This window comes from Schistocerca serialis, chromosome 3 (assembly GCF_023864345.2).
Source record: "Schistocerca serialis cubense isolate TAMUIC-IGC-003099 chromosome 3, iqSchSeri2.2, whole genome shotgun sequence".
Lineage (NCBI taxonomy): Eukaryota > Metazoa > Arthropoda > Insecta > Orthoptera > Acrididae > Schistocerca > Schistocerca serialis.
The window spans coordinates 136061716-136088254 of record NC_064640.1 but is presented as its reverse complement, the minus strand read 5'-3'; the positions used below and the strand labels follow the sequence as shown (position 1 = coordinate 136088254).

Here is a 26539-nt window from a genome sequence, read left to right as displayed (position 1 = left end):
TGTACCAATGCTATTGCTTTTCCGTCATATTCCATTTGCATAATGAGCAACAGAAAAATAACCATCTGAATATCTCTATGCATAACATAATCTACCTCATCTTATATGGTGGTAGCATAATGGTCACACTACTTTATCTGAATAAAAGTTATTTAAATTAACCCAATGAATTCCTTATAAGAATGTCACCTTCTGATTTAAGTTCTCTGATCATTTCTCTTACATTTATGTAGTTATATGAACCATTATGAACCCAGCAGTGTGTCTCTAAATTCATTCAGTGTCTATTGCCATGCCACCTTTATTAGGGATCCAAACACTGAAACAATACACTAGAATTCATTGCACTAGCATCTTACCACAAATAAAATTCCTCTATTCTCCTTTGTTAATACTGATATTAGATGTTCGTCCAATTTCATATGTTCACTACTAATCTTGGGTACTATTTGGTTCTTTCCCTTTGTTATAAGCATTTTCTTGCATTAATCAACATTTACAAACAGCTAACATTTGTTACATCAAGTGGAAACTTTGCCCATGTCTTTCTCCATTTCCTTATGATTGTCCAATGATTAGATTAGTTTTTCGTTCCATAGATCCATGTTGAGGAGATTCTCGTGGATGTGGAACATGTCAACTTTTTTTTTTTTTATCCTTGCAGGGAAGAGCATTGTTGGCAAACAATCTTATAGTGCCTCGGACCGTATCTGATATACCATTTACATATATTGAGAACATATGCTCCCTTGGGGCAAAATCAATATTACTTTCATTTCTGTAGAACATTCACCATCCAATGACTCTAGCCATCCATCAACATCTACTGTCTGCAAAGTGAGCAGTTTTTCACATGAGTGACTTTTCCTGACTCTATGCTCATGCTTTGAGTGAAGCTTATTTTTCACTTAGTCAAACTTTGTGACACCCAGGCACCTGAATATGCAGGGTGAAAACCTCTTAATGGTTCAGAAATCTGTAAAGTGAGCGTTCCAAAATTTTAAGGAGCAATTGTCGAAAAACCTTTATTAATGGCTGGGCAGATTGCTGCTGTCCTGAAATGAAGCAGCTATTATGAAGACTTATCATGCTATTTTATGTAGCATGGCTCTCGGTATTTTAAAGTATGCTGGCCTTCAAGATTCAAGGAAAATTACAGCAATATGGGAAAAGTAATGTATAGAAATTGCTCCTAAACTGGAATCATCATCAGGTTGTGAAGAGGACTGTTGCATAAAACTGTTCCCCTGGAGCAGCACAAATGAACATCTTGGAAAACCAGAAGCAAGCTTAATCATATCAGTGGAAGACAACACAGTGTGATGATATTTAAACTTTTGCTACTTGAGCCAGTGTAGAAGGGAAACTATTTACCGTACGGATATCCAACTTTATAGCAAAGATGACAGTGCACGGTTGAAACAGAAGCATCAGTATGCATTACAGTTACAGGCAGTCAACATAGAAGTAGACAAGGTGAGCAAGGCTTTATTCGCAAAGCAGTTTTGTCAAAACAATAGCAATAGTGCTGCTGCTCTTCGCGAGTAACAATGCATTAAAGGAATACAGAGACGTCCTCTTTCCACACTGGGCTTGAAGAACACAGTTTGGAAGTTTGAATTAACTGGCAATTTGGGAATTTCCCCTGGAAGAGGTTGATGGCCAGCTCCACCACAAACTGTTGAAGAAGTTACTGTTGGAATGGCTGAGAATGCTGGATGCAATGTGTGAGCTTCAAGCAGTGTACGAGCTGTGTCACAACTGCTGAACATTTTGTGGTCCACCATTGTTTTGGCCTGCAGTAGAGCAATCTCTAGTGCAGTTCCAGGCTGTTGTATATGCAGACAGTTGTTGCACTGAGCAATTTTTATAACCTGGAACGTAAACATGGTACACAATTAACAGATATTACCTTCTTAAACAGAAAATAAAATGTGTTTCTTTCACTGATTTATTCATTATTTCTCTTCTGCATGTCCTTACAAATCTTCCCACAAAATTTCGGCTGGCTGGTGTGGCCGAGCCGTTCTAGGCGCTTCAGTCTGGAACCGCGCGACCACTACGGTCGCAGGTTCGAATCCTGCCTCGGGCATGGATGTGTGTGATGTCCTTAGGTTAATTAGGTTTAAGTAGTTCTAAGTTCTAGGGGACTGATGACCTCAGATGTTAAGTCCCATAGTGCTCAGAGCCATTTGAACCATTTGAACAAAATTTCGCTGTCCTACGATCACTCGTTTTTCATGAGGGCCCTCTCAAGTTTAATTATAACCACCCCATATAAAGAATAACAGGATATAATTACAGTTGCTCATGGTTCAATGACAACTCTGGTAAGAAAATTAAAATTGTCATACAAAGATGAAAAGTGACCAAGCACTTTATCGACAAAGAATCATTTTTCATGTTCGCCTTGTTTCTGTTTACCCCCTCAAATGTTAGTAACAAGCCAGCAGTAGATTTCAATCTCAAGACTTATGAGGCAAGTGAAGGGATAGAAATAATAATGATAAAAATTACATAGAGCATATAGTTGTACTTGGCTACTGTCAAGATATTTCTTCCTGAAAATTTGCATCACTAAATATAATTTAATTTTAAGAGATAAGTCAACACAGTGATAAGAGCTGATAAAGATAACACCAAAAACAACAGCCTGTTGACACTAACATAAAACTATCAATGCTATAAATAGCAAGAACATCCAAATTGTTTATTCATATCCATATTAACTGCTTTTGTCTTGTGACAGTACCTGGACATTACTGAAGAATGAAGAGTCCAACTGAGGTAGGTCCACTAGCTTGTTCGGCAAGTGAATTAACATTATTCACTTTATTTAACATCATGATCCACAACCTACCTCACCTGCGGCCACTTCTTTTCCTCACCCCGCCCCCCTTTTTCCTACGTTCTCTCCAAACTTTCTAGCACAAAAATTATTAGACATCTTAAAATAAGAGTACCAAAGAATCATATTTACCATGAGGAGGTAAAATTCCTAATACTTCCTATAAAAGTGGAAATACACTTTTTCTATCAGATAGTACTCAGAATTTGACTTCTTGAAGACAAGAACTGACCAGCCATTCTACGTCCTTGTAATTTTAGTTTCCTCAATAGAATTTTCCTTTTCAACTATTTGGGGTGCCCCTGAGTCCAGTTAAGTCTGCCTATTACCAATATATTGTTATGCCTAGGCGATAATTGCTCCTGGGTGCTTCTGCAGCACTGTGTTAATACTTTTTTTAGCAGTTCAACAGCTCTAGACTTCATCAAGGAAGCAAACACAAGCCATGAATGACTGCACAAGGTGAGTAGATTGCAGCATATCCTGCAATGTCAGCAAGTCATCGCACGCACAAGTTTGATTTTCCATCCATTCAACACAGTTGTTGAAATACTTCATTTACTGGGAATGTCAATAACAAGTATCTGGCTCAAAATTAATAACTGATTAATATGTTTTACAAAAATATCACAGATAAATAATTACAGTTCTGGAATAGAGGGTCAACAATTGAAAACTTTTCATGTGACAACAATAAGCTACATCGTAGGAGTTACCTGGCACAGATTCATCATGTTCCTTGACCAACTCAGCTGATATACAATATCCAGGACTTGGTTGTTTGATTGCCAATAAAGTACAGTGATACCAAGTCTCTGAATCCAAAACTTCACACTGATTTATTGCCACCACCCTGTCTCCAACTTTCAGTCCAGTTGGCCCCATGAGTGCAGAATCCTAAAACAATTGATATATAAAAACATGTACCCAATGCATAAAATATAAGACAGATGTCTAAAAATTAAACATACATTTTATTTGGAACTACATCAAACTGCATAACTTCTGATACAGGGAAAAAAAAAAAAAACAAGGATACTTTACGAGCGTTACTTCATGTCACTACATCTGCTTTTAATTTTAAGCATTTGCATCAACTATGAGACTTTTATAGGAATGCTTATGGACACACTGGACAATGTAGGTCATTAAATGCAGTTTTGCAATGATGAGAGGAAATTTTACCACCTGAAGGTAAGTACAGGGTGGCGCAGGGGAAGGGGAAATTTTGAACGTTACAGTTGGCAGCACTGTAGTGCCGGCAGATGTTCGAAACTTTGCACAATTGATGTGAACGGATTGCCATTTAGTAATCATGGAGAATTGGACTGGTGCAGAACATGCAGTAGCTGTGAGAGCGTTTTACAAAAATGGTGATAGTGCGACTGCCACGCAGAGAACATTTCGACAGCATTACCAGCTTGGACGTCATGGACGTGTCCCATCTGTGCATGTGATTACAACGTGGGTGCGTAATTTTGAAGAAACAGGATCTGCCTTGAAAAAGAAACCTCCAGGTGGCATTCCAACGGTACGTACTCCAGAGAACATTGCAGCTGCTAGAGCTGCAATCAAGAGAAGTCCTCACCGCTCCGTTCGACAGCATGCATCTTCGCTAGGGATTAAGCGACGAAGCTTACAAAGAATACTGCACAAATTAGACTTCCATCCCTATAAGTTGCAGATAGTGCAACACTTACATGAACAAGACCCAGCGTCACGTATGGAGTTTAGTAGCCAGATATTGGCTAAAATCAACGAGGATGCGAATTTCCTTGGTAACTTATGGGTATCAGACGAAGCCCATTTCCACATGAACGGATTCGTGAACAAACAGAATTTTCGTTATTGGGCACAAGACAATCCTTGTGAGTTTCACCAGCGACCACTACATAGCGCCGAGGTCACAATATGGTGTGCTGTATCATGTCATGGTGTTATTGGCCCTTATTTTTTTGAACGTGAAGATGGTAGTGCAGTGACAGTAACATCCGCTCGATATGTTTAAATGCTTCAAACATTCTTTACACCGAGACTATACAAGCTTAATCTTAACGTCGAAAACATGTGGTTTCAGCAGGACAGAACCACGTCACACACTGCTCGACAATCGATGGCAGCACTTCGTCAATTGTTTGGAAGATGCATTATTTCACGTAACGGTGACATTGCATGGCCTGCGAGATCCCCTGATCTTAGTGTGTGCGATTTCTTCCTGTGGGGATATCTTAAAGGCAAGGTGTACCGTACACGTCCTGCAACAATCCATGAACTGAAGGAGAACATCGAAAACGAAATCACTGCCATTCCCCAAGATTTGCTACACCGTGCATTCCAGAATTTTCATAACAGGCTGTTAGAGTGTGAACGCCGAATGGGAGCACATCTTTCCGATATCATCTTTAAAAAGTAAAGAGACAATTTTGGACATTTTGATTGTAAAGACATACTCAATAATGGCATACTGAATACATTCACTTTCGTTAATAAATTACTAGTTTTATGAATTTATTCATGGAAATGACGTTATTTCGAAATTTCCCGTTTCCCTGCGCCACCCTGTACTTGCCAGCAATTCTGACTCGCAAAAATTTTTGCTATCTCAAATGACTCTTTCTTTTGATACAATTAACCACCTTTTCAGCATCCTAATTTTGTTTCATCTGTGTGCTGGCTGCTATTCTTACCTGCCAGCTTTTTTGGTATGGAGCAATCTTTTCAGTCTTCAGTAACATTTTATTCTATATACACTGACCTCTTCCCATGTTTAGAAACTTTTTTCAGTGTTTAGCAATTTTTTCACCTCTTTCTTTGGCTAACAATATTTTTAATTTGCTTGGTGGTCTCTTGGCTCTCTACTCCCTCTACTGCCTGTCCCTTCATCTTTGTTTCCCCTCATCCTCACAATGGAAAGGTGGCTCTCATTCTGTGGTCTGAGAGACCTGTCAATTTTTTAACCTTCCCCAGCCTATCCCCCCTTCCTCCCCAAGGAAGGAATTAACAGTTACAAAAGCTAGGATGGTGTGTGTGTACTTTAATGTGTGCCTATTAGCAGTACTACACAGTTCTCTTTCTGATGGTAAGTACTTACCAGAAATACTGTCTCATAAAAGTTTTTAATTCTTTCAAGAGAAATGTTTTTGGTATGACACCATTTACATCAATTACATCTTCTTTCTGCTACACTGACATACACTGGGGTGATGAAAGTCACAGTATAGTGATACACACACATACAGATGAAGGTAGTATCACGTACACAAGGTACGAAAGGGCAGTGCATTGTCGGAGCTGTCATTTGTACTCAGCTGAGTCGTGAAAATGTTTCCAGTGAGATTATGGCCACATGATGGGAATTAACAGTCTTTGAATGTGGAATGGCTGTTGGAGCTAGGCACATGGGGCATTCCATGTTGGAAATCATTAGGGAATTCAATATTCTGAGATCCATTCATGATTGAGAGCAGTGTTTTTTTGTGTGAAATAACCAAAGAAATCAATGTGGGATATATGACAAATGTATCTATTAGGACAGTGTGGCGAGATTTGACATTAATGGGCTATGGCAGCAGATGACTAACGTGCATGCCTTTGCTAACAGCATGAAATCACCTGCAGTCCTCTCCTGGGCTCGTGAACATATCGGTTGCACCCTTGACCACTGTAAAACCATGGCCTGGTCAGATGAGCCCTGATTTCAATTGGTAAGAGCTGATGGTAGGGTTTGACTATGGCACCAACCCCACAAAGCCATGGACCCAGGTTGTCAACAAGGCACTGTGCAAGCTAGTGGTGGCTCCATAATGGTGAGGGCTGTGACTGAAGGTAATGGACTGAGTCAGTGACTGTAAATTGTTATTTTTGGCAGCTTAAAGACCATTTGCCATTTAGCATTCATTGACTTCATGTTTCCAAACAACAATGGAATTTTTATGGATGACAATGAGCCATGTTACTGGGCCATAATTGTTCACAATTGGTTTGAAGAACATTCTGGACGGTTTGAGTGAATGATTTGGCCACCCAGATCACCAGACATGAATCCCATCGAACATTTATGGGACACAATCAAGAGGTCAGTTTGTGCACAAAATCCTGCAGTGGCAACACTTTTGCAATTATGGATGACTATGGAGGTGGCACGGCTCAGTATTTCTGCAGGGAACTTCCAACGACTTGTTGAGTCCATGCCATGTTGAGTTGCTGCACTATGTTGGGCAAAAGGAGGAGATATCCCATGACTTTTGTCACCCTAGTGAATTTATTTATTTAAATGTCAAGTTCTGTAGGACAAAATTGAGGAGCAAATCTCCAAAGTCATGGAACATGTCAGTACATGAAATTACAACGTAAAAGTAATAACAGATAAAATAAAGTATTTATGAACCCAAAAAAGTCAAGCTATAAGTTTAAGTAAACGCACTCAACAATACAACATATGAATCAGCTTAATTTTTCAAGGAACTCCTCAACAGAATAGAAGAAGTGATCCATGACGAAACTCTTCAGTTTCAATTTGAAAGAGCATGGATTACTACTAAGATTTTTGAATCCTTGTGGTAGCTTATCGAAAATGGATTCAGCAGTATACTGCACACCTTTCTGCACAAGAGTTAAGGAAGTGCAACCCAAATGCAGGAGGGAGAGAGAGAGAGAGAGAGAGAGAGAGAGGGGGGGGGGGGGCTATGTCAAAATACCTGTTTCTGAGCCAAAAATATCCTTTTTAGAATGGGAAGAGTTACCCCAAAATATAATACCATATGACATAAGCGAATGAAAATAAGCAAAGTAGACTAATTTTCATATCAAATGATCACTTACTTCAGATACCATTAAAACCTTAAAGATGGCAGCTATAAGTCTTTGAACACGATCCTGAATGTTGGCTTCCCATGACAGTTTACTACCTAACTGAACACCCAGAAATTTGAACTGTTCAGTTCCACTAATCATATGTCCATTCTGTGAAATTAAAATGTCAGGATTTCTTGAATTGTGTGTTAGAAACTGTAAAAACCGAGTCTTACTGTGATTTAGCGTTAGTTTATTTTCTACAAGCCATGAAATTATGTCATGAACGGCACTATTTGATACAGAGCCTATGTTTGCACACAGCATCCTTTACTACCAGGCTAGTGTCATCAGCAAACAGAAATATTTTAGTGTTACCCATAATACTAGAGGGCATATCATTTATATAAATAAGGAACAGGTGTGGCCCCAACACTGATCCCTGAGGCACCTCCCCCATTTGACTGTTCCCCTCTCAGACCCCATTCTGAACACTGTGAATAATGACCTTTTGCTGTCTGTTGCTAAAGTAAGAGGTGAACCAATTGTGAGCTGCTCCCAGTATTACGAAATGATCCAACTTCTGGAGCAATATTTTGTGATCAACACAATCAAATGCCTTAGTTAAATCAAAAAAGTATGCCTCGTGTTCAAAACCTTTTGTTTAACCCATCCAGTATCTCACAGAGAAAAGAGAATATAGCATTTTCATTTGTTAAACAACTTCTAAAGCCGAACTGTACAGTTGATAGCAAATTGTATAATATAAAATGATCAATTATCCTTACATACACAGCCTTTTCAATAACTTTAGCAACCTTGATGGCATAGAAATAGGTCTAAAATATTCTACATTATCCCTTTCTCTCTTTTTGCAAAGCGAATTTACTATTGAGTACTTTAATCATTCAGCAAACTGTCCATTCCTTAAGGAAAAACCAAGCGAGGTGGCGCAGTGGTTAGACACTGGGGAGTGGTTAGACACTGGACTCGCATTCGGGAGGACGACGGTTCAATCCCGCGTCCGGCCATCCTGATTTAGGTTTTCCGTGATTTCCCGAAATTGCTCCAGGCAAATGCCGGGATGGTTCCTTTCAAAGGGCATGGCCGACGTCCTTCCCTGTCCTTCCCTAATCCGATGAGTCCGATGACCTCGCTGTCTGGTCTCCTTCCCCAACACAACCAACCTTAAGGAAAAATTACAAATGTGGTAAAATACAGAGCTAACATGTGCAGCACAGTACTTTAATATTCTGCTAGGCACTCCATCATACCCATGAGAGTCCTCAGTCTTCAGTCATTTAATTATTGACTCAATCTCCCCCTCGTCTGTCTCACAGAGGAGTATTTCAGACATCAATCACAGAAAGGCATTTTCCAAGAGAGTTATATGATTCCCTGTAGAAACTAAATTTTAATTTTATTCACCAGCAGTGCCTAGAAAATGATTGTTAAATACTGCACATGTATCTGATTTAACAGTAACAGACATATTTTTACTATGAACTGACTTTATATCGTCGATCTTGTGGCTGCCTCCTTCATGACTGACCATATGGTTTCAATTTTATCCTGTGAATTAGATAGTCTATTTGTGTACCACATACTCTTTGCCTTCCTAACAACATTTTTAAGCACCTTACAGTACTGTTTGTAATGGGCTACTGTAGCTTGATTGTGGCTACTTCTAACGTTTTGTTATAATTCCCGCTTTTTTCTACATGATATCCTTATCCCACTAGTCAGCCACACAGACTGCCTTTTACTGCTAGTACCCTGTTTAGAACGTTCTAATGGAAAACAAAGAGCATGAGAAATGTGTTAAGGAAAGCACTATACTTGTCATATCTGTGTTATCAGCACTATAAACATACTGCCACTCTTGTTCCTTGATGAAGTTTAAAAAACTCTCAATTGCCGTTGGAATAACTTTTGTACATAGTTTGTAATTATATGTGACATTTGTTTGACTAAAAAATCCTTTTAGTGTTAAAATTTGTGCATCATGGTTTGAAATGCCATTCAGCCTTTCACTAACAGAATGCCCATCGAGTAATGAAGCATAAATAAAAATATTGTCTATTGCTGCACTACCATTCCCCTGCACCCTAGTTGGAAAAAACACAGCTGCGTCAGTTCATATGAATTTAGGAGCTCTACATACACCCTTTTTCTTGCACAATCATACACAAAATTAATATTGATGTCACTACATATAATTAATTTCTGGTACTTCCTATAAAGTGACTCAAGAATCCTCTCTAGCTTGAGCAGAAATGCTCTGAAGTCAGAGTTAGGGGACCTATAAACAACAAAAATTAGAAGTTTAGTTTCACTATACTAGAAGGTATCAGATAGATTATATAATGGTAAGACAGAGATTTAGGAACCAGGTTTTAAATTGTAAGACATTTCCATGGGCAGATGTGGACTCTGACCACAATCTATCGGTTATGAACTGTAGATGAAAACTGAAGAAACTGCAAAAAGATGGGAATTTAAGGAGATGGGACCTGGATAAACTGAAAGAACCAGAGGTTGTACAGAGTTTCAGGGACCGGAATGGGGGAATGGGGGAAAGAAATACAGTAGAAGAAGAATGGGTAGCTCTGAGGGATGAAGTAGTGAAGGCAGCAGAGGATCAAGTGGGTAAAAAGACGAGGGCTAGTAGAAATCCTTGGGTAACAGAAGAAATATTGAATTTAATTGATGAAAGGAGAAAATATAAAAATGCAGTAAATGAAGCAGGCAAAAAGGAATACAAATGTCTCAAAAATGAGATCGACAGGAAGTGCAAAATGGCTAAGCAGGGATGGCTAGAGGACAAATGTAAGGATGTAGAGGCTTATCTCATGAGGGGTAAGATAGATACTGCCTACAGGAAAATTAAAGAGACCTTTGGAGAAAAGAGAACCATTTGTATGAATATCAAGAGCTCAAATGGAAACCCAGTTCTAAGCACAGAAGGGAAAGCAGAAAGGTGGAAAGAGTATATAGAGGGTCTATACAAGGGAGATGTACTTGAGGACAATATTATGGAAATGGAAGAGGATGTAGATGAAGATGAAATGGGAGATACGATACTGCGTGAAGAGTTTGACAGAGCACTGAAAGACCCGAGTCAAAACAAGGCCTCGGGAGTAGACAACATTCCATTAGAACCACTGACAGCCGTGGTAGAGCCAGTCCTGATAAAACTCTACCATCTGGTGAGCAAGATGTATGAGACAGGCGAAATTCCCTCAGACTTCAAGAAGAATATAATAATTCCAATCCCAAAGAAAGCAGGTGTTGACATATGTGAAAATTACCGAACTATCAGTTTAATAAGTCACAGCTGCAAAATACTAACACGAATTCTTTACAGACGAATGGAAAAACTGGTAGAAGTCGACCATGGGGAAGATCAGTTTGGATTCCGTAGAAATATTGGAACACGTGAGGCAATACTGACCCTACAACTTATCTTAGAAGCTAGATTAAGGAAAGGCAAACCTACATTCCTAGCATTTGTAGACTTAGAGAAAGCTTTTGACAATGTTGACTGGAATGCTCTCTTTCAAATTCTGAAGGTGGCAGGGGTAAAATACAGTGAGCGAAAGGCTATTTACAATTTGTACAGAAACCAGATGACAGTTATAAGAGTCAAGGGACATGAAAAGGAAGCAGTGGTTGGGAAGGGAGTGAGACAGGGTTTTAGCCTCTCCCCGATGTTGCTCAATCTGTATATTGAGCAAGCAGTAAAGGAAACAAAAGAAAAATTTGGAGTAGGTATTAAAATCCATGGAGAAGAAATAAAAACTTTAAGGTTCACCGATGACATTGTAATTCTGTCAGAGACAGCAAAGGACTTGGAAGAGCAGCTGAACGGAATGGATAGCGTCTTGAAAGGAGGATATAAGATGAACATCAACAAAAGCAAAACAAGGATAATGGAATGTAGTCGAATTAAGTCGGGTGATGCTGAGGGAATTAGATTAGGAAATGAGACACTTAAAGTAGTAAAGGAGTTCTGCTATTTGGGGAGCAAAATAACTGATGATGGTGGAAGTAGAGAGGATAGACTGACAATGGAAAGGAAAGCATTTCTGAAGAAGAGAAATTTGTTAACATCGAGTATAGGTTGAAGTGTCAGGAAGTCGTTTCCAAAAGTATTTGTATGGAGTGTAGCCATGTATGGAAGTGAAACATGGACGATAACCAGTTTGGACAAGAAGAGAATAGAAGCTTTCGAAATGTGGTGCTACAGAAGAATGCTGAAGATTAGATGGGTAGATCACATAACTAATGAGGAAGTATTGAATAGGATTGGGGAGAAGAGAAGTTTGTGGCACAACTTGACTAGAAGAAGGGATCGGTTGGTAGGACATGTTCTGAGGCATCAAGGGATCACCAGTTTAGTATTGGAGGGCAGCATGGAGGGTAAAAATCGTAGAGGGAGACCAAGAGATGAATACACTAAGCAGATTCAGAAGGATGTAGGTTGCAGTAGGTACTGGGAAATGAAGAAGCTTGCACAGGATAGAGTAGCATGGAGAGCTGCATCAAACCAGTCTCAGGACTGAAGACCACAACAACAACAACAACAACAACAACAACAACAAGTTCAACTCCCCCTGTACAACATTCAAATATCTGTTCAGTGTAGTGCCGTGATATATGTCTATGGACTCAAATGGAATACAGGTTTTTTTATGTACATGGCCACTCCCCTACTCTGCAAGGAACAGCTTGAGAAACAGCCAGCTAATCTGTATCCTGGTAAATGAAGCCTCTGAATTGTCAAATCATTTAAGTGGTGTTCCCATATACCAATAATTTCAGACTCAACATCTATAAGCAGTTCACTAACTTTATGTCTAATACCTCTTATATTTTGATGAAATATGCTAATGCCTTCTCTACTTGGAAACATGATGTCCTCTGAAAGTGATTCCTTAGTTAGAGGTACTTCCTTTAACCCTTCAACTGCTCTGGACATGTTAACGCGCACGCCTTTGTACCTGTCCCTGTGTGCTCTGAACGTGTTTATGCATGCCACCAGTCCTTCTACCTGGTACTCTGGACGTGTCTACATGTAGACACATTCAGAGTACCAGGTAGAAGGACTGGTGGCGCACATAAACACATTCAGAGGACACAAAGGGACAGGTACAAGGGCGCGCATGTTAACACGTCCAGAGCAGTTAAAGGGTTAAGCATGTACACCTGTCAGCTGACTTCAATCTAAAAAAGGTGCAGCTCTAACAACAACTACTACAGGAATTTTTCATGAGTAATCCCACCACCACCCACTACACTGTCACCTGTAAGCTTTGCCAGTCTCCCCTTCCCATACCTATTGAGTTGCATGCCATGCCTGCACAGTACATAAGAAACTGTCTACTTGATCTGTGAAGTAAGTTTGCTTACATAAGTTTGTAAAGAAGTAGAGCTGTGTGTATTTTGTTCACATGGAAATACTGAAACACTGTGCCCTAACAAAAATTCTTCATTTTGAACAGTTTATGACCAATGAAAATTCACTAAAAAGTTGGTGAAGGTTTATAAGGCATCTGCTCCTCAATTTTCAACTGTTAATAGCTATGTGGCTGAATTCAAATGTGGCTGTGCATCTCTTGTAGATGATCCAACTGAAGGATATATGAAAACCGCAAAATCAATTCAACACAGTAAGAAAGTGCACAGTGTAGTATTGTATGACTAAAGACGTATAAAATAGCTGAGCATAAGAAATACTATACTGTATTTCACATCGAGAACCAACTATGAGAAAGAACTGTACAAGATGGATGCCACATTAGTTGAATGTTGAGAAAATGTAAAAATGAATTTTCCAGTATAGTTGTGCACCAATTTCTTACTTTGGATAAGATGTGTCTCCATCACTCCACGCTAGAAAGGAAACATTAAACACAGCAGTATGTGGAAGCCAGTGGTTTTGGATGCACATGTAGTTGATTTCATGGCCAATACTATGCAAGTGTTCTGGAGCAACTAGGTGGAAGAAATATCTGCAGTGGCCGAGTGGTTCTAGGCGCTCCAGTCTGGAACCGCGCAACTGCTACGGTTGCAGGTTCAAACCCTGCCTCGGGCATGGATGTGTGTGATGTCCTTAGGTTAGTTAGGTTTACGTAGTTCTAAGTTCTAGGGGACTCATGACCTCAGAAGTTAAGTCCCATAGCGCTCAGAGTCATTTGAACCTTTTGAAATATGTGCAAAGAGACCTAGACTGCTAAAAGAAAATAAAAACAAATTTCAACCAGGGCAAAGTACCTGACCACAAAGCTACTTCAGCAATGGAAAACTTTGGGATGTGTAGTATTAAATGTTGGCATACACACTCTATTAATCAAATTTGGTATCCTCCGGCTTCTGCCTATTCACAAATCAAAGAATTTTTTTGATGGAAGTTCTAACTCCAATGAGAAGATTATGGAAGTCATAAATTGATATTGTAAAGACCTAACAATGGGGGAGTACTGCTGTGGATCTCCTGGTGAGAAGGATTTGTATTGGTTGGAATGGGTAAGAAGAAGAGTGCAAGATCAGTTTGGGAGGAGGATGCAGCAGTCAATTGGCAGCGTCTTTTTCAAAGGAATAATCCTAGCATTTGCATTTTGTGATTTTTGAAAACCAAGAAAATCTGGATGGTCAGATGGGCATTTGAACCGCTTTTCTCCCAAATTTGAACCTAGTGTGATAATCACTGTGCTATCCCCAGAGAACTCACCCTACCAGTCTCTCATAGCTTCCAGACCCTGTCTTGCTACCACAAACTCCGTTCCAAGATCCTGTACAATGCAAAAAAAATCCACAACCCCTATTTTTATCTGTTCACTAAGAACCTCAGCTCTGCACAAAAGTATCCCTGACTGCACCACCTTGCTGGTTTCACATTCCCATACATTTCCCTTGTTGCCCGTTTGTCCTTTAGCCCCTTGCTCCTCTCGCCCATTCCACCTAATACAACTATTCACCCAAGTGGATCCCCAGCATTGGGACAATTACTGTGTGTGTGTGTGTGTGTGTGTGTGTGTGTGTGTGTGTGTGTGAGGGGGAGATCACCTTTACTCTCCCATTGGTCTGCAAAATGTTCATTTATGATTGCCATAAGTTACTCATTGGAATCAAAACTCCCTTTCTAAGAACATCACTTCGACTTCACATCAAAAACAATCAAGCTTCCTAAGATTTAGATTTTAAGACTGATAGGTATCTATATTACTTAACTGCTATTCCAAAATCTTATCCTAGTTGCAGGTTGCCTATCTAACTGGTTACAGGGGCAAACAAAATTCAGTTTCAATATTTTGTGTGATAGTTGATCAAATTTAAAAAGCTATCACAAGCTATTCATAAAGACGTATAATCTTATGTTAAAGCTTAACACAATTATTACAGTTAGAAACTGTGTGCTTGTCTTGAGGCAGTGTAACCGATGGGGTGCAATACCCAGACTATATTCATCCAGTATTTGAGGATGAGAGGACTTAGTGACTTCTAATAAACTTTACACATAATTACAAACCTTTCCAAAACTTTTTCTTACTGATAGCCCCCACAAAATGATGAAAGGAAGAAAGTTCTTTCACTGTTAATGAAGTAAAACTTCAGCATCATGCACGACTTTTTAGTTTATTATTCCTTTAGTGCCTACTATACTTGCAACACAGGTTGCAGCGCCAGTACCCACATATACCACAGCACCAGTACCCACATATACCACTTACTGTACCTGCAAAATTAGATCACTGTACAACACGTAATTCAGGAGACATAATGTCATAAACATTTAAATGCAGGAAAAACTAGCTTTTGCTTACAATGGAATGCAAATTACCCAGACTATGTTTAGGCAGTGTTCCATAATAAGAGCACTTAGTGACTTCCAAAAAACTTTTAAGTGCAATTTCAAACCTTTCCTAAACTTTTTCTTGCTTACATTTTTAAAGTCAAATATTTAACACATTAACTCATTTGCACAGTGATCAGACGTTTGAAGCTTTTTTACGCATGGGAGTTTGATTCTTTAAAGAATTGAGGTTTACCGGTAACTGAATATAAACTGTAACAATTGATAAATACTAATGCTACCACTGGGCAGCACAGAAACCTAGAGTGAAAACAACTGGACAGCACAGAAACCTGCAGCAAAACCTACCAAGAATTTTCATAGAAAGTTTGTAGGCTTTTGCTGCCAAAGTCAATTTCCATAAAATTCTCTGCGTTACAGAAAGTGTCATGAAGTACAACGAGGAGGATTTCAGTACTCTGAATAATTTTGTGAAATGAATTTTCATTGCTATAACTGTCCTCGCAAAATATTTTCTCATCCATATCCATCAATCATTAACCATTTTTGGTAACTGGTTGTTTATAATACAACAGGGAGACACAACATAACTGCATTTCGGTTGGTACGCAACTGTAGGAGCAATAACTCTTTCATGGTGGCTTGAATCTGAAATAAAGCTGATCGATAACAAATAGTTTTTGGTGCAGAAGGAGAATTAATTTCAGAGCAGGGTGTTGAAACCCTGATACAACACGTAGTGCCATATTAACACTGTAAAAGGTTTAACAACATTACAGTTAAAGGTTGCAGTGAGAAAGAGAGTATGCAAAAATAAACATGAAGTGAATCATTATCAAAGATGTGGCAAATTCATGACATTTATTGCAAGACTTTTACTGTCTGCCTATATTGTACAATATTTCTAATGTTGTGGATTTACTACGAAAAAGACCATACATCAGTTTTAGCAAAATTTACTGCAGGTCTTTGAAACTCAATACTGACTACATGATATACACTGAATGTTGAAATGAGTTTATGATGTTACTGATGTTCTACTAATCTTATAACAAGTTTACCATAGTTCAGTATGCAGAGTCCCTATTACTGGTGACAGAAACATTTCAAGTAAAAATCACCTATCCCTAGCTTTCACTTTCCACTTGCAGTGTCTCTCTCACCAGTACTAGAAATTTTGCCCTCTAGAGGTAAGTACTGCTCAGCCATTCTATCGCTTTGTAATTTTAACATTTTTCTCGATTTAATTTGCCTTTTGATACAATTACCATTGTATGAGAGCTTAAAAATCAACAGTAAACAGACAAATACCTCTCTGATGTTCTGCACTGCTACACCACTGCCTGAATCAAAAGCTGGGTAGAAAATCAGTGGCAACAGCCATAGGAATATAGCTGCAAAAACTGCTAAGACAATGTTGTGCCATACACCAGCACACAAAATTCGTAGTTGCCTCTTTGGAGACAGGGATTCCAGTTGATCTGAATTAAGATTAACATACGCTAATGGCACAATAGCTATTAAGATTATGCCACAGCCTGATATGTGAACATCTTCCCTGAAAGAGAGAAAATGACCAAAACTTGCAACTGCACTATTACACATTCAGATAACAAATACACACACAATATGAAAAAATGATTGAGGTAATGAAAACATTCCATGAATAATCACTTCATCACTCTGTGGAGCTACAAGTGCAAAAAACTATGTACTAAAATTTCACCTACATTAAAAAGCCACAAGTGCACCAACATGTTCATCACATAGGAACTGCTAGAGATTACAAGCTTCACTTACCCTCCATGGGAAAGACTAGTGTACTTCAGCTCGCCGAGAAGTTACTGGGATAAATAAAGTATCATTTTAATAAACCAAGAGTCATATGCTGGCAGTACTTGGGGTTAACTACATCTTCAACCAAAATAACTACTCGTATGATGTTTCTATAATAAAAAAAAAAGTGACTTGTCAAACATACCAAGTGAGCACCCAACAACTAGCACATGCTAAATGCAAGTGCCTGCTCAGATTTTTCTGAAGAAACAGTGTCTGTTCACTAGGGACATGCAAGTCACAGTGACTGTTATCAGCATGTACGGTGTAGCCCTTGGCGGGTACCAAAAATTCACAAAGTCTCTCAACAGGCACTGCACTTCACAGTAGTGACACTATAACTGCCGGCTGTCAATTGAGAGTAATTGCCATCTGTTGCATACAGCTAAATGAGTCAAAAGTGACTCAAGCTGGTGCTGTCAAGTCCCCACAAGAACCTGGAGACATGCTACTTGCAGTGCTTCCTGTGGCCGCAGAAGTGTATATGTTGGAGGATTTCCACAGCAAACTTCATCCTCAAGGTGGTCTCACAGAAGCTCAGCTGAATAAACACGTGGAATTCGGAGACCAAGTGTTTTGAAACACACAATCCTGCTCTTAAAACTATCTGAAGACGCATTTAGCCAGCTGACATAGTGCATCAACCTGCCAAAAGATCAAATCAATCCCAGCAAAGATTATCGTAGAGTAGAGGTAAACATGACCCCTGAAAATGAATTTGTAACCTATTACCTGTCAAAGTGACCTGGTTACCTAGCCACGGTGACAGCACCACTGCATTTATGCCAAAGAAGCAGGAAGGGGAGGAAGTAACAGTGTATGCTCCAGTTACAAATGGAGCACTACCACAACATACATGTCTGTACATGCCTCTAAATGAAGTGCCCATTGGGAACAAGAACACAAACAGGAGAGACAGTATATCTCAACTTGGCTGCTCACAACACTTCACTGGCAGTATAGCAAAACTGCTTTCTCTCACAATATCACTGTTTTCCACAGTTGTTGATGTTGTTTTGTCATCTCTTGTTTCAGCTCCAGATGTATTTATATGACTGATTTTGTTGTACTTTCAGTTTCTTCATCCATCATACTCTCTCTCATCCAATAGTCACCGCACACTTTTTTTACCTGATATATGGTCCTTGTAGTTTTATACTGTCACAACACAAAAATCTAAAGCCAAACAGTACAAGCACACTGACTGCATGGTCTAGTAGTTCTCATTTTTGCTGGAATATCGAGGTCATGAGTTCAATTCCCTGTGACCACCTAATTTTTTTCTCGGGTGGAAAGGCCTGGAAGGAGTTTAACTCAGCCTTGTTAGGCCAACTGAAAAGCTGCCTGAATATAAAAGCAGCAAAATTGCTGCACAAGTCACCAAAGAAGTGTTTTACATTGAAAGGCTTACACCAGGGTAGGTGACGTTATCGTTGTGGTCTTCAGTCCTGAGACTGGTTTGATGCAGCTCTCCATGCTGCTATATCCTGTTCAGGCTTCTTCACCTCCGAGTAGGTAACTACTGCAACCAACATCCTTCTGAATCTGCTTAGTGTATTCATCTCTTGGTCTCCCTCTACAATTTTTACCCTTCACGTTTCCCTCCAATACTAAATTGGTGATCCCTTGATGCCTCAGAATGTGTGCTACCAACTGATCCTTTCTTTTAGTCTGGTTGTGCCACAGATTCCTCTTCTCCTCAGTTTCTACTCAGTACCTCCTCATTACTTACGTGATCTTCCCATCTAATCTTCATCATTATTCTGTAGCATCACATTTCGAAAGATTCTATTCTCTTCTTGTCTAAACTATTTGTTGTCCATGTTTTGCTTCCATACATGGCTACACTCCATACAAATACTTTCAGAAAAAGACTTCCTGACACTTAAATCTATACACAATGTTAACAAATTTCTCTTCTTCAGAATAACTTTCATTGCCAGGGCCAATCTACATTTTATATCCTCTCTACTTTGACCATCAGCAGTTATTTTGCTTCCCCAATAGCCAAACTCATCTACTACTTCAAGTGTCTCATTTCCTAATCTAAGTCTCTCAGCATCACCTGATTTAATTCGACTACGTTCCATTACCCTAGTTTTGCTTTTGTTGATGTTCATCTTATATCCTCCTTTCAAGACACTGTCCATTCCATTCAACTGCTCTTCCAGGTCCTTTGCTGTCTCTGACAGAATTACAATGCCACTGGCAAACCTCAAAGTTTTTATTTCTTCTTCATGGATTTTAATTCCTACTCCGAATTTTTCTTTTGTTTCCTTTACTGCTTGCTCAATATACAGATACAGGGATAGGCAACAACCCTGTCTCACTCCCTTCCCAACCACTGCTTCCCTTTCGTGCCCCTTGACTCTCATAACTGCCATCTGGTTTCTGTACAAATTGTAAATAGCCTTTCGCTCACTGTATTTTACCCCTGCCACCTTCAGAATTTGAAAGAGAGTATTCCAGTCAACATTGTCAAAAGTTTTCTTTAGGTCTACAAATGCGAGAAACGTAGGTTAGTCTTTTCTTAATCTATCTTCTAAGACACATGACATTCATCTATTAGCAGCAAAAGCATCAGCCATTATGTTTTCGGGTTAGAGCGTGTGATGCTTGACATATTATGACTACACATCTTATTCTTTGCAAGATTCCTGACCATTTCTAAAGGATGTAAGTTCATATGGTATGGCAGAGTTGGGAAGAGAACTGTTTCCTTGCAAAATTTTGTCAGTGGAATAAACAGGGGAGGGTTGGTGCTTCTTAATTAATGTCAAAAGTTCACCTTTTCATATCTCTATATATTTTTAATTTCTTCTCTCAGTTTCCACATGATAGTCTTACATTTTTCCTGTAATAGACATAGAGGACAAGCGAACATGAAAGAAAATTCAGCATTCACAACAATGAAACATTAGCTGAGACAGTTGTTTGACAATGCTCTCTACATGCTGTTGCTTGGCAACATTTATTCACAGTGCTGTTTATATGAATGCACAGTTCATCTAAATTAGCTACTGACCACTTTAATTTGGATGCTTCACTTTTTGTAAGAAAATTAATGTTATATGCCCTTTTAGCAAGTATGTTCTTTCAGCCACAAATAGTTATCATTCATTCTGGCACCTTTTAAAATAAAATCCCACAGATGGAACAATTATTTCTTAGAGTTTATTTAGTAGCCTGGAACTCCAGTTCTATGTGAACAAAGCTGTGAAATTTTTACAAAGATAATATTTTCTGTATTGTTCGAAATATTCCAGCAATTGCTGCCTAATACCACATTTATCTACATCATCAATAAAATATATATTGTGAGCATTTCGCTCATTCTACTTTGGGGCAAATATTTGAATCCTGCCACACCTTGCATGGTGACCCCCCTCCTGTAATTTGCACATCACTGGCTTCTTTAATTTTTTCTTGTCCACATTTTTTTGCACCTCCCGTTACCTTCTCTGTCAGCACCATCACACCTTTCTCATTCTCAATGTCATTAAAATTGAGGCCAATAACAGTAAGTTGTCGCAGCTTCTACCAAACGTTTCTCCATGAAAACTTTTGGCACTCACACTATGAGCTAACAATGTGCACTGTTTTATAATGGAATGTGACAGTACTTTGTCACATGATCAAGTTCTCACAATGGTCACTTCACCTTGCCAAGTAATAATGAGTTGCAAATACGCTTCTCGGGTTTGCCGCCGGATCGTATTGTGTAAATCGTACAATATTTCTTCGATGCAACTGCTCGACATCATCAGGTGGTGGTAGCTGCTGCTGTCACTGCTACAAGGCGCGACTGATGAGTTAATGATATTTCCCATGGAGATTAATGCTCTAAGGATATGCCATGAAAATATTTGTTACCTCTAGAAAAAGACCAAATTGTCTTTTTCTTCCTTTTTTCTTCAGAAACAGCTTTAGAATGTTTGTTTCTTGCTGGTTATGATAATGTCTATAGTCCCTTAAAGGAAATAAATGAGACTCATTGGACAAGGTCATTACTGTCAATCAACAGCGGTCCAACTTCGATACTGGCAATCAAATTTATAGTCTTGTTAACTGATGCAGCATCATTAACAATGGTGTAAATATCATGCTTTGGGGCCTCATTCACAGTAAGATTTGCTAAGCTGTTATGGTAAACAAGAGTCTGTCAGTCCTACGATATATCTGGGCAGTGAGGTATTCCAGTGTAGAAGTCTAGTTGTACTTCACACTCCACTTTAGTTGATATAAACAGCACACAGTGTTTCATAGTTTCCACAGCAGTTATTCACAGTGGTACCATTATGTCTGTTTTTGATGCACTTTCACCACAGACATAATGAAAAAGTTTATAAATTTCACTATTTCAAATATATTTACTCCTTGGCCCAAATGTTTGTCACCGCCCCTTTTGCAACTCAGATAAATTGCTACACTGTCTAAAGCAACAGTCAGAAAAATGTGAACAAATAGCCTGCCAGTCTCCGTAGGTACCTATTTCAACAGTGCACATCACACTATGTTTCTCATGAGCTATGTACATTCTGTAGTTCTCACATCTAGGAAGTGGTCAGAATAATGTGAATCTACAGCATAAATAAAGGGAGAAAGTGAAACATGATGTTACCATGTAATCAAGACCTGTACAAGTACTGCAAGTGTTAAGGTTCTCCATGATAATCACTATTTACACCTTTTTGTGCACTCATACCAGAAAACATGGAAAGTTCGAAATTTAATATAGGGTGTTGGCATGCAAACTTACAATTACAAACTGTACACTATCATTTCTATCCAGTCAGTCAAATTACACAAAACTCTCTCAAACAGCAGAATTCAGCGAGGGTTACAACTGCAACTGAGTCACTATCATTTAATCATCTCTACCACGAAGGCATAGTTCATGAAAGTGTTGGTATAGTTATAAGTGAACTATGATGTATCCAGTTTTAAGTTGAGTTGTGACCTGCCTTTGTTGCAAGACTTCAATCTGTGACACTACACTGTTCCCATAGGATGTGTGGAATTGTAGCTCTATAAAGTTCTCGAGTCTCTTGAACCCCTGCACAACAGACACATACACTTTGTCAAATAAACAGAGCCTAAAATGCATTGAATGAAATACATAATAGACATAAGAAAGAAAGAGTGTATGTATTTTGAAGACCTATCATAGGTTTTCAATTGTCACTATATGTTTATTCTATAACGTGAAACACATTTTAAGCAAATTGCTAAGGAATCACACATGATTTGATTGTTACAAGTTTGTTGCTGTCCTGAGAAATATGTATTCATTGAACATTTACTGTTGAGTACACACATGTCAGCACCTTTGCTACTAACTGAAATTAGTTCCTTTAGATGGCATGTAGTTGGCATTCTAAAAAGAAACAATACATCCGGAAAGTATATATTTGACACACATGAATAAAAGCATGAACTTTTTGTTTAAGCATTTTGATATACATGAAAACTGATAGCTCTTAAAAATTTCATATTCCTTTTAATAAACTGATCTATGTTAATCAACACTACTTGGTTTTTTTTTTTTAACAGAAGGAACGCTACCTGCTGGTTGAGTACACAATGCACAAAGGAAGTGCTCTCTTTTTTCATATGTGAAGTAAGGGAACTACACTTTTGTTTCTTTAAAGCCTACAGAACCTAGTCAATCACAATTAAATATTCTTGGTATTCCTGCATTGTCAAATTAGAATAATCTGATGAGCCAAATATACAGAGAATGAAATTAATTAAATCCACTGAAATGAAATTAATGGGTTCAGGGGATGAACGCAATGAAGATATCTACATTTACGTGGCTACTCTGAAAATCACACTTGAGTTACTGCCAGAGGGTTCATTGAACCACCTTCACAATAATTCTTTATTATTCCACTCTCGAACAGTTCGCAGAAAAACAAACACCTATATCTTTCTGTGTGAGCTCTGATTTCCCTTATTTCATTAGATGACTGTTTCTCCCTATGTAGGTCAACATCAAAAAAATTATTTTTGTATTCAGAGAAGAAAGTTGGTGATTCAAATTTCATGAGACGATGCTGCCGCTATGAGAAACACCTTTGTTTTAATTATGTCCACCCCAAACCCTGTATCATGTCCATGAGACATTCTCCCCCATTTCTTGATAATACAAAATGCGCTGCCCTTCTTTGAACTTTCTCAACATACTCCATTAATCCTGTCTGGTAAGGATTCCACACCGCGCAGCGGTACTCCAAAAGAGGATGGACAAGCGTGATGTTGGCAGTCGCTTTAGCAGATTTGTTGCATTTGCCATGTGTTCAGCCAATAAAAAGCAGTCTTTGGTTCACCTTCCCCACAACATTATCTGTGTGTTCTTTCCAATTTAAGTTGTTAGTAATTGTAATTCCTAGGAGTTTAATTGAATTTACAGTCTTTAGATTTTATTGATTTGTCATGTAATCAAAGTTTAACAGATTCCTTTTAGCAGTCATGTGGATGAACTTTCACTTTTCATTATTTTGGGTTAATTGCCAATTTTCACACCATGCAGATAACTTATTTAAATCATTTTGCAATTGGGTTTGATCTTCTGATGACTTTACTAGACAATAAATGACAGCATCATCTGCAAACAATCTAATACGGCTGCTCAGATTGTCTCCTAAATGATTTATATAGATAAATACTGCTTTGGAGAATGTCAGATTTCACATGTGTTTCACTTGATGACTTTCCATCAATTACTATAATCTGTGACCTCTCTGACAGGGAATCACAAATCCAGTGACATAACTGAGACTATATTTCATAAGCACGCAATTTGATAACAAGCCACTTGTGAGGTACAGTATGAAAAGCCTTCTGGAAATCTAGAAATACGGCATCAATTTGAAATCCATTTTTGATAGCACACAACACTTCGTGTGAGTAAAGAGATAACTGTGTTTCACAAGAACAATGTTTTCTAAATCCATGTTGACTATGTTTCAATAGACTGTTCTCTTCAAGATAATTCATAAAGTTTAAACACAATATACATTATAAAATCCCACTGCACATCAGTGTTAATGATATGAGCTTATAATTTAATGGATTATTCCTATTTCCTTTCTTGAATATCGGTGTAACCTGTGCAACTTTCCAGTCTTTGGATATGGATTTTTCATAGAGCGAGTGGTTGTACATGACTGTTAAGTATGGAGCTATTGCATCAGCATACCGTGAAAGGAACATAACTGGTATACAACCTAGACTGGAAAACTTGCTTTTATTAAGTAATGTAAGTTGCTTCACTAGTCGGAGGATATCTACTTCTACGTTACTCATGTTGGCAGCTGTTCTTGATTCAAATTATGGAATATTTACTTAATCTTCTTTGATGAAGGAATTTTGGAAGGCTGTGTTTAGTACCTCTGCTTTAGCAGCACTGTCATTGATAGTATTTATATCGTTACCGCACAGAGAAAGCATGGTTGTGTCTTGCCGCTAGCATACTTTACATATGCCAGAATCTATTTGGATTTTCTGCCAGGTTTTGAGACACAGTTTTCTTAGTCTATGCTAAATTTCAAGCTTCTGTAAAAGATTGCAAGTCTTGTGAGTTTTGCTTTCGTTTAAATTTGGCATGCTTCTTTCATTGTTCCTGTAACAGCATTCTGACCTGTTTTGTGTACTACGGAGGACCAGCTTTGTTGTTTGTTAATTTCTTTGGAATAAATCTCTCAATTGCTGCTGATACTATTACTTTCAATTCAAGCCACATCTGGTCCAGACTTACACTGTTAATTTGGAAGGAGTGGAGAGTGTCTTTCAGGAAGGCAGCAAGAGAATATTTATCTGTCCCAGTATGTGTTTTGATGCCCATTATTAGCTCAGGATTATTTGTTGCTAAGAGGTCAAGTGTGTTTTCACACAAAATGATGATAAAAACTTTCACATATACTGAACCTGCTATGCAATGAATAGGGACCTGAAAAAAAAAATTGCACTTGCAATAAATCCAAATATTGATGTAAATTCTGTCTCAAAAGGCGAGAACACAAAATTACTTAATACATGCTGTTTCATAACAGGCTGTATTCAGGTGAGCTATGTTACCAGAGGTAGAGTGAAATAGTTTTATTTTTTGCAAATAAATATCAAAAATGTTACCAATTTTGGTTACTAGTATTTCATATCATCATGGTGAAGCCCAAACAAAACAATAATGTATAATGAGTTTGCAAAACTGAAAGTGCATGAACTCAACAGTGTATCGATGCACTCAATGTTCTGCTGCCACATCAACTGTACGTGGTTGAATGGACTCTGTTAGGTGGTGAGTGTTTTGAGCTGTAGTTAAATCAAGTACCGGTAGAGGTCAGGCTTTAACTAACTCTTTTATGACACTGCCATCATCAGTAACCAATTTCAAAGTAGCCATCACTCAATGCTTTGTGTTGTGTGTTGCTCATTGTTTTCCTTTCTCTTAGAAGAGACTAATCCAGGTCCATCGTGGAGTTCGATTACAGCCTTCACGAAACCAGAAAGGATCGGCAATCCTTTTGACCATGTGCCAGTTCGAGTTTTGCAGAAACACAGAACAGGAGTGTAGACTGGCTGTCTTGCAAGAGGGAGGCAGGACTCATTTCACCTCACCATTTCTCTCCCCTCCAGTTGTCTAAATTCTAGTTTGTTCATACTCATGGCTGAATGTCAGTTTATAGTGTCCCCAACTCTGTGCAAAAGCGAATGGAAAACAAAACCTGTCAACATATTACAACCACACTAAAAGTCTTCCCTTAATGTGCAAATAGAGTTATTTTTAGTGCTACTTCTATGCTCAGTACCTTGTTGGGTCTATCTGTAGCATTGTCAAGTATGGGTTGGATGGCTATGAATTCCCATGAATGATCGGAATGTATAATCTATTGATTTTGTAATTATCAAATTGGGCACAAAAAGAAAAATAATGTTGTGAAACACCTTAAATCAGAGAAGCACTCTGCTCATTGGCTCGAAAATGTTGCTTTTTCTTAACAGAAACAATCAGTTTGTCAGAAACTTAAATAGAGCCTAAAGAAGAAAACAAGCACAGATCATTCTGGAAAAAAAATGTTGGAGTGTGTGCAGAAGTAAACATTCAAGGCAAAAAAGTTCCACAATTGCCTTTTTTTTTACCAATTTCAAAGCACTGAGGCTTTGTCTTGAGGTACACAGCATATAAGTTAAACCTCACAGCGTAAGTATGGAACTACTGGGCAAAAGATGCAGATCCAATTGAG

At 38.5% G+C, this 26539-nt stretch overlaps 1 protein-coding gene across 1 annotated transcript in view; it reads right to left on the bottom strand.

Moving 5' to 3' along the window:
- LOC126469842 (membrane-bound transcription factor site-2 protease) overlaps positions 1-26539 on the bottom strand; it is a 47807-nt gene that overhangs the window by 10631 nt on the left and 10637 nt on the right. Inside the window, exons 4-5 of the mRNA XM_050097138.1 lie at positions 16767-17013; positions 3565-3745 (exon numbers count right to left, since the gene is read on the bottom strand). Coding sequence (XP_049953095.1) covers positions 3565-3745; positions 16767-17013 — 428 coding nt within the window. The remainder of the gene's footprint in view (positions 1-3564; positions 3746-16766; positions 17014-26539) is intronic.